This window comes from Euleptes europaea, chromosome 1 (assembly GCF_029931775.1).
Source record: "Euleptes europaea isolate rEulEur1 chromosome 1, rEulEur1.hap1, whole genome shotgun sequence".
NCBI classification, from domain to species: Eukaryota; Metazoa; Chordata; class Lepidosauria; order Squamata; family Sphaerodactylidae; genus Euleptes; species Euleptes europaea.
Genome location: NC_079312.1, coordinates 7429014 through 7442268, shown reverse-complemented (window position 1 = coordinate 7442268; position 13255 = coordinate 7429014). Strand labels below are relative to the sequence as shown.

The following is a 13255-nucleotide window of genomic DNA, read 5'->3' as shown; positions in this document are numbered from 1 at the left end:
CCCGGCCTGGTGGAACTCTGTTTAGTGAGACCTGGGCCCTGCGGGCCCTGGCTCAGTTCCACAGGGCCTGTAAGATGGAGATGTTCTGCCAGGCCTATGGCTGAGGTCAACAAGGGTATTACATATTAGCTGACTTTCCTCCTTTCTTCCACTCCCCTGAGGCTTTCCACTTTTAAACCCCCACCACCACATCTGACTACAATCATTGGGGGTGCCAAAGAGATAATGGAATAGAATGTTTAAAATGGGAAGAGTTTTATCTATTAAGAAGAAATTTTATTATGAGTGTATGATGCCTGGTTTTGAATTTTATTATTACGTGATTGCTGTTGGAAGCCACCCTGAGCCTGACTTGTGCTGGGGGAGGGAGAGGTGTAAATTGAATAAATTAAAATTAAAAATAAATTATTCCTTCTTCTTCTTCTTGCAGGATAGGGTGTCGTTCGAAGAGGTGGCTGTGTATTTCACCCATGGGGAGTGGACGCTGCTGTCCCCAGCCCAAAGAGCTCTGTACAAGGAAGTCATGCTGGAGAATTTTGGGAATGTGGCCTCTCTGGGTGAGGATCCTTTTCCCCTGGGCTGTCTCCTTCATTCTTTGAGGGATGCCTGTAAGGAAGTCCCTGATGCCAGTTCTCAACTGGCATTCCAATATGATCTGGTGTCACAGATATGGCCAGGAGGACAAGGGAACACTTGCTGGACGGGACCAAAAAGGTCATGGAGGATGTTTTTGCCAGAAACCGAGCTGGCCTAGCCTCCATGCTAAACATGCCAGAAAGGGAGTCTAGCAACCCAGAATAGTAAAGCCAGGGGCAAGAAACAATGATTAACAAAAGAACACAGTCTCTTGTAGAACAGAAGATATCTAACCCATATCAATGGATATTATGTGTTGATGTCCAGGTGTAAAAGTAACTGAAAAGGACAGAATGTGTCCCTCTTCACAGAAATGGGTTCAATTCAAAGATGGGGTGCATTGGTTAAGGGCCAAAAGATACTCTCATGTATGAGAAACGTGTAATCACTATTGTAAAACAGACTTTCTTATATTGTCGAAGGCTTTCACGGTCAGAGTTCATCGGTTCTTGTAGGTTATCCGGGTTGTGTGACCGTGGTGTTGGTATTTTCTTTCCTGATTTTTCGCCCACAGCTGTGGCAGGCATCTTCAGAGGAGTAACACTGAAGGACAGTGTCTCTCAGTGTCAAGACTTTCTTATGATAAAAACTAGCAAGGATGAACTAGCAATTTTTCCATCCTTCAAGCATAGGAAACTTTGTGTGATGTTGGAAGTTATAAGATAATTAGACAAGAATGTGCACCTTTATCAAGTGGGAGAGCTAGCTCTTGTTAGGAGATAATTTTAAACACGTATAAATGCGGGAAGCTGAATTGACTGGGAGCTTCTTCAGAGCAGAGGCTCCTTGTTACTTGCTTACCTTTGGGTAAGATATTTTTATGGACTCATATTTATTTGTTTGTATCCCGCCTTTCTCTCCAATGGGGCCCCAAAGCAGCCAACACCATTCTCCCAGGTTCAATCCCCGGCATCGCCAGTTAAAGGGACCAGGCAAGTAGGTGATGCGAAAGCCCTCTGCCTGAGACCCTGGAGAGCCGCTGCCAGTCTGAGTAGACAATACTGACTTTGATGGACCAAGGGTCTGATTCAGTATAAGGCAGCTTCATGTGTGTTCATGTGTGTCCTCTTGTTTTCGGCCCTGGCCTGGTGGAACTCTTTTTCAAATGACACCAGGGCCCTGTGGCAATTAATGCAGTTCCTCAGGGCCTGCAACAGTGAGTTGTTCCTCCAGGCCTATTGTTGAGGACAGTGATGGTTTTCCATCTTGTCTGGCCTCCCCTTCCTTTTCTTTTCCATCTTCCTGCCTCTTTAGTTATTTTAACAGTCATGCCTTTCCTAACCTTGATCCCTTCCTTGTTGAGATCATTCTTACCACTACTCAGCTGGCACCTGCCACTGGAACAATTACGGGTTCCATGAGAAATTTTAAGATGTTTAAGAATTTTAACAGGACTGATATGTTTTAACTGGAATGATATGTTTATGTACCATGTTGTTGTGAGCTGCCCTGAGCCTGGTATTGCTCGGGAGGGGTAGGATATAAAATAAATAAATTTGTTTCAACCTCACAACAACCTTGTGAGGTAGTTTAGTCTGAGAGTGTGTGACTGGCCTAAGGTTACCTAGCAAACTTTCATGGCAGAGTGGGGATTCAAACGTAGACTTCCCAGAACCTAGTCCGACACTTTCACCACTTTAATTATCTATGCAGCTGTAATTGATGGTATAGTTATCTTTAAAGTTATGTCAAAGGTCTTGATGTTGCAATAAAGGATAAAATGGTGTTACTTAGGTACTATATACATAACAAAAAAGACGGGTAGTTAAGGTGTTCTTCTTGCCAGGAATTAAATGATCAGATACAGGAAAGCTAACTAGATCAGATACAGGAAGGCCTAGGGTTTCTTAACTGCATTCCTGTATCTGAATCAGGCTTCACCAGAGGCAACCAGAACACAGGGAAAGGAGCAGGCACAGAACTGCAAATGCCAGATGGATAATTCTAGGCCCCATGCTGTACTACATTCACACTTTCCTGTTGTGTATTTGTTGCTTGGAATTGTTAGATACCTGGCACACAGAAGAATTATGGTTTTCTGTTTTTTTTCCCCCTCTGACAAAAAGGATATCAGATTGACAAACCTGAGCTTATATCCTGGCTGGAGGAAGAGGAGGAACTGTTTGTCTGGGACTGTGATGAACTGGAAGAATTGACAGGTAGATGTTTAGATCTGTCACGGGAGTATGTGTTGCTTGTGCTTCCTTCAGGGGATTTCTGTGGTTTTGGTTATCCTTACGTTTTGAGCTTCTCCTCAAAAGACCTTGGCTGAATTGTGAATGCTGAAATGGTAGATCTTGAACATACGAAAACAGGCAACTTCCTTCTGCAAAGTTACATTATGTATTTCAAGCCGAGGCAAGTATTGTCCTTTCTGAGAGGGAGTGGCTCTCTGGAAAGGCTGTGTCCCAGCCCTGTTCCTCCGGAGATCACTTTAGGAGATGCTGGGCACTGATTCTGGAACCTTGAGCATGCAAAGCACAGCATGTGCTTTACCATAGAAGAATGAGTCAATAAAATTCCAGAAAGCATTTGCACAAACACATTTTATGTCCTTTCCCCCATTCACAGAGCCGTGTTATAATGGTACAGCATACCAATTCAGCACCTTGCAGAGGAAATCCTTGCTTCCCTGGTATAATTTAAACCTTAACCAGGATTTATGTCTTCCCACTAAAAGCGGATTTCCTGTTGTCTGCAGCACAGAATCAAGAAGCTGGTTTAGTACCCCAAGAAATGTGCAGAAGGAATCTTAGCAGAGAGAGGGCTCCCCAGCAAATCCTCAGGCAGTGAGAGAGAGAGGGAGCAATTGCTGGTGAAGTTGGAGGGGCAGCCAGGTTGGCCTAGAGCTCACTCTTGATATAGCAGATGCTGGGAGAATATCTGCCTTGTTCCTGCTGGTGGCGGAACTCGAGATGAATTGAAAGTGAAGCAGTTCTCTCGGCTGGGTTCTCTTTTTGAATGTACACCTGACCCTTTGTTTTTCTCCATTCCTACTTTCTTCCCATGTTTAATTGCTGGAAAAAAATGCTGATGAAAGTAAATTCTGTGGATCTAACCTGGCACCTTTAACACATAGGAAGGGTGGGGGGGATGTTGGATGTTTCCGAATTTTGGGGTGCCCTTATGAGGATAGGAGGACAGGTCATTCCAGTTACTGGGGGGCGCTTTTGTGGGTCAAACAACACAGGCAGAAAATCCACACTGCATCACTACATTTTCATCATCCCCCACTGACCTGGGAAGAGTAATATTTGCTTGCATTACTACCTGAGGACAAGGTCACTCATCTGTGGCTACATTTTGGGGCAGCTCTTCTGACTTGCAGTTTGGGTCAGAGAAGGATCTCTATGCCAGTGTGCCTCAGTAAAATGCTGTTCCCCATTTAACTGCCACAAACTACAGATTGGTCAATATCATCTAGGATGTCACAGACAAGATTCCCAACCAAGACTTTTGAAAGGATGCCTAGACACCATGGCTTGCTGCTCATGCATTTGGTGAAGCAGTTGATTTAGTTCATTCCCTTAAAGCAGGCTCTGATTTTCTTGTGTGTGTTCATGCCAGGTGTCTCTTTCTTTCAGCAGGAGGTGTGCGGGAGTCAGGGAATGAAACAAAGGTGCATCCGGTGATGGAGAAAGAAGATGCATATCCAGATGTGAAAGAGAATTATGAATATTGTGATGACCTGAGGAAAGTGGACAGAAAGCACCCACCTAAATGGAAGAGTAATTGCAGTCTTATAAATGGTGTTGACTCTCTTGAAATTCCACTCATTCCAAAAATATACGAAGGAGAGATTAGAAATGGGAGAACTGTAAGTGGGGAAAGATTTTCTGAAATATCAGACATCAGTATGCAATGGAATGCCTATCAAAGAGAGAAAATATTTACATGCCTTAAGTGTGGAAAAACATTTGGATGGAAGAACTGTTTTATTTCCCATCAAACAATTCACACAGGGGAGAAACCATATAAATGTCTGGAGTGTGGGAAACGGTTTGGGCGGAAGTATAGCCTTACTATCCATCAAAGAATCCACACAGGGGAGAAACCATATAAATGCCTGGAGTGTGGGAAAAGCTTCAGTCAGAATGGAAAACTTACTATCCATCAAAGGATTCACACAGGGGAGAAGCCATATACATGCCTGGAGTGTGGAAAAACTTTCTATCACAAAGGAAAGCTTACCTACCATCAAAGAATTCATACAGGGGAGAAGCCCTATAAATGCCTAGAGTGTGGAAAAACCTTCAATCACAGTGGAAGCCTTACTTACCATGAAAGAATTCACACAGGAGAGATGAAATATAAATGCCAGGAGTGTGGAAAAAGCTTCAATCACTGTGGAAGCCTTATTTCCCATCAAAGAATTCATACAGGGGAGAAACCATATAAATGCCTGGAGTGTGGAAAATGCTTCCGTAGGACTGGAAATCTTACTACCCATAAAAGAATTCACACAGGGAAGAAACCATATAAATGCCTGGAATGTGGAAAAAGCTTCACTCATAGTGGAAACCTTACTTCCCATCAAAGAATTCACACAGGGGAGAAAAAATACCAATGCCTAGAATGTGGGAAAAGGTTCAGTCAAAGTGGAAGCCTTACCTCCCATCAAAGAATTCACACAGGGGAGAAACCATATCAATGCCAGGATTGTGGGAAAACCTTTAGTAAGAGTGGAAACCTTACTTCCCATCTAAAAATCCATACAGGGGAGAAACCATATAAATGCCTGGAGTGTGGGAAGAACTTCAGTAAGAATGGAGACCTCAATCTACATCAAAAAGTACACACAAGGAAAAGAGCTGAAGCAGGAGACAGCCAGAGACAGGGCTTTTTCAGTGGTGGCATGTTGCCTAAGAAATGCCCTTCCCATTGAAGCTCACCAGTTGCCTATTCTACTTTCTTTTAGTTGACAGGCAATGTTCTTCTGTTTACCCAGACTTTTAAGGAAGGGGATGATCTTTTTTCATTTTATTATTTCATAATCAGAATGTCAGATAAATTTAACATAACCATATCCATACAGCGGGAAGAAATGTTTAACATATAAATAAGCAAAAAGCATATGAAACACTTGATGAATGAACCTTATTTGGAAAAAGAAAAGGCTGAACAGATCAGATCCTCAGACCCCAGAGGACATAATTTTATTTATTTCCCCAGAGATCATACTTTGCAAACAGAAACCGTATTTAACTTAAAGAGGGAAAGTCAACACCAATAAAGGTAAAATGTAAAGCTGTTGGTTTGTAACTGGTTCATGGTGTTTTCAAGGCACCTGATGAGCAGAGGTGGTTTGCCATTGCCTTCCTCTGCATAGCAGGCCCAGTTTTCCTTGGTAGTCTCCTATTCAAGTACTGACTGTGGCCAACCCTACTTAGCTCCCAAGCTCTGACGAGATTGGGCTGGGCTAATACAGCTGCTTCAACACCAACACAAGATAAACTTTCCCTTCATATATAAGATCACCAAAAAGTCACAATTCAGTACTATATCTACCCATAGTATATTTCACCATCGTTATTCTATATCTAGAAAAGAGCAAGAGTCCAGTAGCACCTTAAAGACTAACAAAAATATTTTCTGGCAGGGTATGAGCTTTCGTGAGCCACAGCTCACTTCTTCAGATACAGCTAGAATGTAATATTTTTGTTAGTCTTTAAGGTGCTACTGGACTCTTGCTCTTTTCTACTACTGCAGACAGACTAACACGGCTACCCACTGTGAATTATTCCATATCTACTCAGTCATTTTTTAAATCACTGGTATTTTATTCAGATTTTCTCTTCAGTCTGTGGATATAATGTCGAGAAGTCTTTTGGACCAAATCAAGTTCCAGCCTTCCACTGAGATCCCAAATCTCTGTTCCATTTATGCTGATAATTATATGATTCCTCCCAATGTCCTTTTGTAATAATTCCCACCAAAAACCATTCAACGTTAGATTTGTTCCTTAGATGATAGTATTTCCATCATAGCACATATACAAGACTCCTGATTTGAAAATACTGAAACCATCCATTTCCTCTGCTATTTTTGCATAGAACAGCATCTGATTATTATAATGTACATCATTAAAGGATGATAAAGAACCATGGCTCCAAAGTTCAATGTTCCCTGGGTGATCGACGTTATATCATTATTGTAGAGTATAGAAATCAGTGGAGAAACCCCAGGTGCTAATCTCTGCTACTTTTGGACAAAGAACATCTGGTTTGGACCAGACCACCTATTTATCATAGATGTTCAGTGCCACTACCAGATGCTTGATGGAGTTTGGACTATATTCTGTATGGCTCTGATTAGTAACAGTAACCTCTGACATCAGAGATGGGGCTTTGCATGCCATTCACTACATCGGCGGATCATTGTTAGAAGGCTAGCTTAGGTCCAATTCCATTGATAATAAATATCTGGACATTTGGGATATTCCTTTGTCTTCCATCTTCAGTGGAAACTGCATTCACATGAGGTTGGGTCAAGGTTAATGACTCCTGCAAAATCTTGTTACCACAAGGAACTTTCAACACGTTCTGAGGAACCTTCTACAGTCTAGGACAGGTAATGTGTATTTAGCTTAGTTAGTTTAACTGTGTTGCTTTTTATTTGTACATATCTGTGCTATTTTTGCCTTTTCCCCGAATTTTGTTTTTGCCCTATTCCTACTATTTTTAAAATCTAACCACCCTTTTCCTCCCCTCCCCTTTCTTTTATAATAAACCTCTTTATAGACTTTTTGGGCTTCATTTAGTACAGTTTATTTCTCTGGATCTCTACCGCACGTGCTAGAATGCACAAGTGCTACATCATTTGTTATAAGGTATTTTCTAGGGTTTCCACCCTGTCAATGTATCATTATGCTAGTACTCTGCTTAAAGGATATGGACTCAGTGGGTTAGTCTAGATGGTCTCAGGAGTTTTTGAGTGGTGGTGGCAGGTTACCAGGGTGTTTTCCAGGGAACCCTTGGTCTAAGGGAGTTTCCTAGCAAGAAAAGATACCATCCCCCCTTCCTACTATAACAGAACTAAGATATTGTACAGACACCAAATATACCCCTAATTGCAACTCCATCCCTTTTACATTGCTAAATTTGTTGCGCTGTAATACTGGCAAGTGTTTGGTACAGCAAGTCCCCTTTATTCCCTTCATTTATCCAATACTTTTACAGCTACCCTAGGGCATTTGTTATTCCATATCAAACCAGACTTATTTTTGTGGAGTGTCTAGTTGGGAACTGCTAATCACAAACACTAAGTTTATAACAAAATAGCGTTTTTGCTAATACCGGTATATCCCTCTTAATCGATGCAGTCCTCCGAAGAGGAGATCAGTCTTTTTAACAATAGCATGTCATCTCTGCCCCAAGCCACACATACCCATGCCCTAAAAATTGCCTGCCTCTGCATAGCAACCCTGGACTTTCTTGGTGGTCTCCCATCCAAATACTATCCAGAGCCAACCTTGCTTAGCTTCTGAGATCAGCCTGGCCTTAATATGATACACTATGACATCCTCTGTCATAGTAGATTCTGTCAAGGGATTAGTAGTTAATATCAGTCGGAGAGAAATAGCATTTCCCTGTTACATTGTCACTAGAGAGGCACTTCTCTAATATGAACTGGAAGTCATAATTACAGCCACAAGGTGTATAAGAAAGTGAGTGGGTAAAATAGATCAATTGATTAACCTACCAAGGACAGCCAAATCAGCCACAGCAGAACTATGGCAATCCTCAAAAGGATGCTCTTCCTGGGGGGGCTTCAACTCACGAAGCCTCCTGCTTTCCAAATATTCTTGGCCCTTCCTGTGCTTCCATCCTCACAGATTGCTGAAATAACCCACATCCTCTCCTTTCCCTTAAGATTAAGGAGCAGGGTATTTGGGTGGTGTGAGTGCCTCTCACTTTGGAAGATAAAACACGACTATCTAGGAATGTGGGATCTCTCAGTTTAACTCTAAACATCACCAGTAACTAAGGGGAGACATACTTCTTATGTTTGGCCTTGCATGAGAGAAAACAGCATGTGTCAAGATGTTTACAATTTAGATTCGCAGTATTGGGGGGGGGTGGGGGGGGACCAAACCTCAATTTTAAAAATTACCCATATTAGATGGCACAACAAATTCAAGTCTTTGGACAGACAAAAGAACATACTTCTCACACAAATGCTTAATTCACCTGTGGAACTCACTGCTACATGATACAATGAAGACTCTGTTCTGAGAAGCTTTGAAAAGGCCTTGGACAAATGAATGGAGGATAGGTCTATTATGCATGGTGGCGAAACAGAACCTCCATGTTCGGAGGCAGTACACTAGAACCAGGAGGGCCAATAACCATTGCTGGGGCTTAAGCCAGATGAAACAAAAAGTCTTCACCTGCTGGTAAAAGATACCAATAGAGGAAGAAAAGGCAAATCTCCCTGGGGAGGGAGTTCCAAAGTTTTGGTGCTACAATGGAGAAGGCCCTTTTTGAGGTTGTCACCTGTCTAGCATCTGATGGCAGGGGCAACCAAACCAAGGATGACCAGAGTAAGCGGATAGGTTTGTATGGGAGATGGTCCTTGAGGCATGTTGGTCCCAGGCCTTACCATAAATTGATCCCGGAAGCAAATTGGAAGCCAGTGTAGATGGAACAAGACTAGATAGATATGGACCCTACACCCCACTGGTGGTGACCTGGGAGAGTTTGGGACAAACCTCGGTCTAGTTTTTTTGGCCCAGGTTGCTCTCATTTTAAGTAGAAAGTAAAATGAGTGTGAGAGAGAGGCAGCATGGTGTAGTGGTTTAGACTAGAGCAGCAGACTCTAATCTGGAGAACTGGGTTCGATTCCCCACTTCTCCACATGAAGCCTGCTAGGTGCCCTTGGGCCTGGTGAATGACATCTGTTGCCTTGAAACCCCTACGGGGTTACCATAAGTCAGCTGTGACTTGATGGCACTTTACACACACAAAACGAGAGGGAGGGCAATGCATGGAATCCTCCCCCCGCCAATAAATTGTCCCACCATTTCAATTGAGAGAAGCTCTCTAAACCAACTGCCGTCCCCCTGTTCCACCAGTTCTGAACCCACCAGATCCTGAGCTAGTTCAATTGACATAGATTTCTGTTGTCAAAGGCTCAGCAGCCTTATCGGAAGAAAGGAAATGTGGGCATGCCTATTTTATTTATTTTATTATTTCCATTTGTTACCCCGCTCTTCCTGGCCAAAGCCAGGCTCAGAGCGGCTTACAGAATATAAAAGTCATATTAATCAATAAAAGCATTAAAACATTTTAAAATAGCCCTATAAAATCATAATCATTATACTAATTTACCTAGGCACTTCTAACATACGAGTCACAATACAACAACCCAGCTAGGTGAGCAAATGGAAAGCACCAGGTGGAATAGAAGGTGTTAACCACAATGGGAAGGTCAGGGAGGCCAGTCTTTATATACAGGAACCGTAGCTGGCCTCAACCATAAGCCTGGCAGAATAGCTCTGTTTTACAGGTCCTGTGGGACTCTTTGAGGTCCCGCAGAGCCCTGGTCTCGCTAGCGAGGCTATTCCACCAGGCAGGGGCCAGAGCAGAGAAAGCCCTGGCCTTGGTCCCCCTCGGGCTGGGGACCACCAAAAGATTGTTATTAGCTGATAAAAGAAAAATTTGGAGGATCAATGGAAATTTACTGAGAAGGAAAGAATGCAGAGAAAAAATACAATCAGCTATAAAGGAATATTTATTTAATAATTTAGAAAAAGGTACACCAGACACAGTGATCTGGGATGCTGGAAAGGCAGTAATAAGAGGGGTTCTGATTCAACAAAATTCGATATGGTATAAAAATAAGGAGAAGTGTAGAAAATCTATTCTAGAGGAGATAAGGCAGAAAGAAAAGCTCCTTGTAAGGAGCAAGGACAAAATTAGTAAACAAAATATACAAAATGAGCTAAGGGCATTACAAAAACAGTATGCACTTTTGATTACAACAGAGATAGAAAAAAAGATCCAGTTTAATAAACAGAGATACTTTGAACATGCTAACAAAACAGGCAAATTACTTGCCTGGCAAATTAAAAAAATAAATAAAAAGGAGTCTATTTTAAAAATTAAAAGAGGGGGGTGGTAACGACAGATCCTAAATATATTAAAAAAAACATTTATAGAACTTTATACCAGGTTATATGAAATAAAAATTATAGATGAGCAACAAATGGATACATATCTTAAAGAAAGAAATTCTACTGAGATTAATCAGACATTAAAGAATATGATGGAAGAGCCTATATCTCAGGAAGAATTAACTAAGGCAATTAATAAAAGTAAACTTAACAAATCACCTGGTCCAGATGGATTCACAGCAATATATTATAAATGTTTCAAAGATCTTCTTAGCCTTCTCCTATTGAAGGTCATGAATACGAGTTTGGAGACAGGAGAAATACCTCAAACCTGGAGGCAAGCTAATATCACCTTAATACCAAAACAAGATACAGACCATTTAGAAGTTAAAAATTATAGACATATCTCACGGTTGAATAATGATTATAAATTGTTTGCTGACATTCTAGCAGACAGGTTGAAGAAGGTACTTAATGAGATAATTCATGAGGACCAGGCAGGTTTTCTACCTGGAAGACAAATTAGTCATAATATCAGAGTGGTGCTGGATTAAACACCTGATTTGCAATTAGCTCTGTTTTTTCTAGATGCTGAAAAAGCGTTTGATAATGTCCACTGGAGCTTCATGAAGAAGGTATTGCAAAAGATGAATTTTGGACCCAATTTCAGAAGGGCTATAGATAGTATATACAATACTCAAGTAGCTACATTACTTATAAATGGGGAAGAGTCACGTAAGTTAGAGATTCAAAAGGGTACTAGACAGGGCTGTCCTCTTTCTCCACTTTTATTCATTTTAGTGTTAGAAATATTGAATTAAAAAATTAGAGATGATAGATCATTAGTAGGGGTTAGAGTAGGTAAATATGAATATAAGGTAAGAGCTTACGCAGATGATATGGTTTGTAATCTTACCGATCCTATAGAAAAGGCGGAAAAGTGGATGGAAACACTTAAGGTATATGGAAATTTTCAGATTTTACTCTAGAAGTCAGTCAGTCAGTCAGTCTTCATTATGGCCCACAAGCCACACTGAAGCAGAAAAACTAGTCATTGTATTCATTACCTACATAAAATCTCTACATACTGCATTCAACCTAGTATAACAGTTTAAGGGTTCGAAACTGAGTAATTATACACAGGATATACCAAGTTGTGCTCTTTTGGGGTAAAAGGAGAATCTGGCAGGCTCTGATTGTACACAAAATGTACTGCAAAATGTACTGAGGTAATTACCATTGTAAGAGAAAAACGGCCAAACCAACGCTTCGGGGTCAGCCAGCTGAGCATGCAAGGACTGAGTCCCTATAAAATAATATTATCAGTACAGTGAATTTGGGTTTGGCAAGTGACGCAAGCAGCTGTGAGCCTTGGGTATATTTATAAATCAGCTGGGATTGGGAGTGAAGGCTGAAGTAGCAAAGTTTGTGGGTGAAGTCCAATTGTTCAATACGGTGAAAATACCAAGGGGATTCTGAGGAGCTCCCAAACTGGTTGAATGGGCAACCAGAGGAGATGAAATCCACTGCCAGTAAATGCAAAGTGATGCATGTTGGGGTAGGACATCCAAATGAGCCAACTGTTAGGAGCGGTGGACTCTAATCTGGAGAACTGGGTTTGATTCCCCACTCCTTCACATGAGCAGTGGACTCTAATCAGGTAAACCAGGTTGGTTTCCCCACTCCTACCCTTGAATCCTGCTGGGTGACCTTGGGCTAGTCACAGTTCTCTATGAACTCTCTCAGCCTCACCTACCTCACAGGGTGTCTGTTAAGGAGATTGTAAGCCAGTTTGATTCTCCTCAAAAGGTAGAGAAAGTCAGCATATAAAAACCAACACTTCTTCAAGTGGATTCGGGTGGGCTGGCAGCCACCTCCCTCGCCTTGGGCAGGGGTCAGATGGGCCAAACAGGGTGCCACCTCCATTGCCTTGAGCAGGGTTCAGGGGGACTGATTCAGGCACCTCCATTGCCTTGCCTCACATGAGCCAGATGCCACTGCCTCCCCTGCCTTGCACGGACCAAGCTAAGCACACCAACCTCTTGCCTTGCCCTGGGCTCAGGCTGGCTGGGCCCTGCCTCAACCACCTCACCTCAGGTGAGCTGGGCACTGCCTTCGCCACCTAGCATGGGCCTCCCCGATGTCCAATCTTCTATATGAATTAAACTGTGTGCTCTGACTGAAGCGCTATTCACTCCCAGGCATTTATATTCTTTTCTCCTTTGTGTAAATTCTTTTATAGGAGGTGAGGATATTCTTCAGCACAAAATGTTCCCACTCTTCTGGCATTCCTGTTTCCTGTTTCACCTTGGCAAAACTAATAAGCAACAGCCCCACGAACAATTAACCTCAGGGAGATTTTTTAACATTTGCCTGTCAAATTCTGAGGGCACAAAATAGAAACGTTACCGTAAAAAAGTAACATGCCTATCATTACCGTGCCTATCATTACCACTCATCTGGCATTTCTATGGTATCTCTCTTGTGTGAATTCTTTGATGGATA

The 13255-nt window shown here is 42.0% G+C and overlaps 1 protein-coding gene and 1 long non-coding RNA gene across 2 annotated transcripts; both read left to right on the top strand.

The window, feature by feature from the left end:
- Nucleotides 1-451: 451 nt before the first annotated feature.
- On the top strand, nt 452-4322 carry LOC130480180 (uncharacterized). Its single transcript, XR_008933405.1, has 3 exons — nt 452-557; nt 2703-2795; nt 4221-4322. It is a non-coding gene; the product is annotated as an uncharacterized LOC130480180 (long non-coding RNA).
- Nucleotides 4323-4435: 113 nt separating this feature from the next.
- On the top strand, nt 4436-5521 carry LOC130478963 (zinc finger protein 501-like). Its single transcript, XM_056851264.1, has one exon. The coding sequence runs from the start codon at nt 4493-4495 to the stop codon at nt 5519-5521; it is 1029 nt and encodes a 342-aa protein (XP_056707242.1). The 5' UTR covers nt 4436-4492.
- The last annotated feature ends 7734 nt before the right edge of the window (nt 5522-13255 follow it).

Excerpts from the sequence above, each read along its gene's own strand:
- LOC130478963 (XM_056851264.1), top strand. The coding sequence starts at position 4,493 with ATGCAATGGAATGCCTATCAAAGAGAGAAAATATTTACATGCCTTAAG.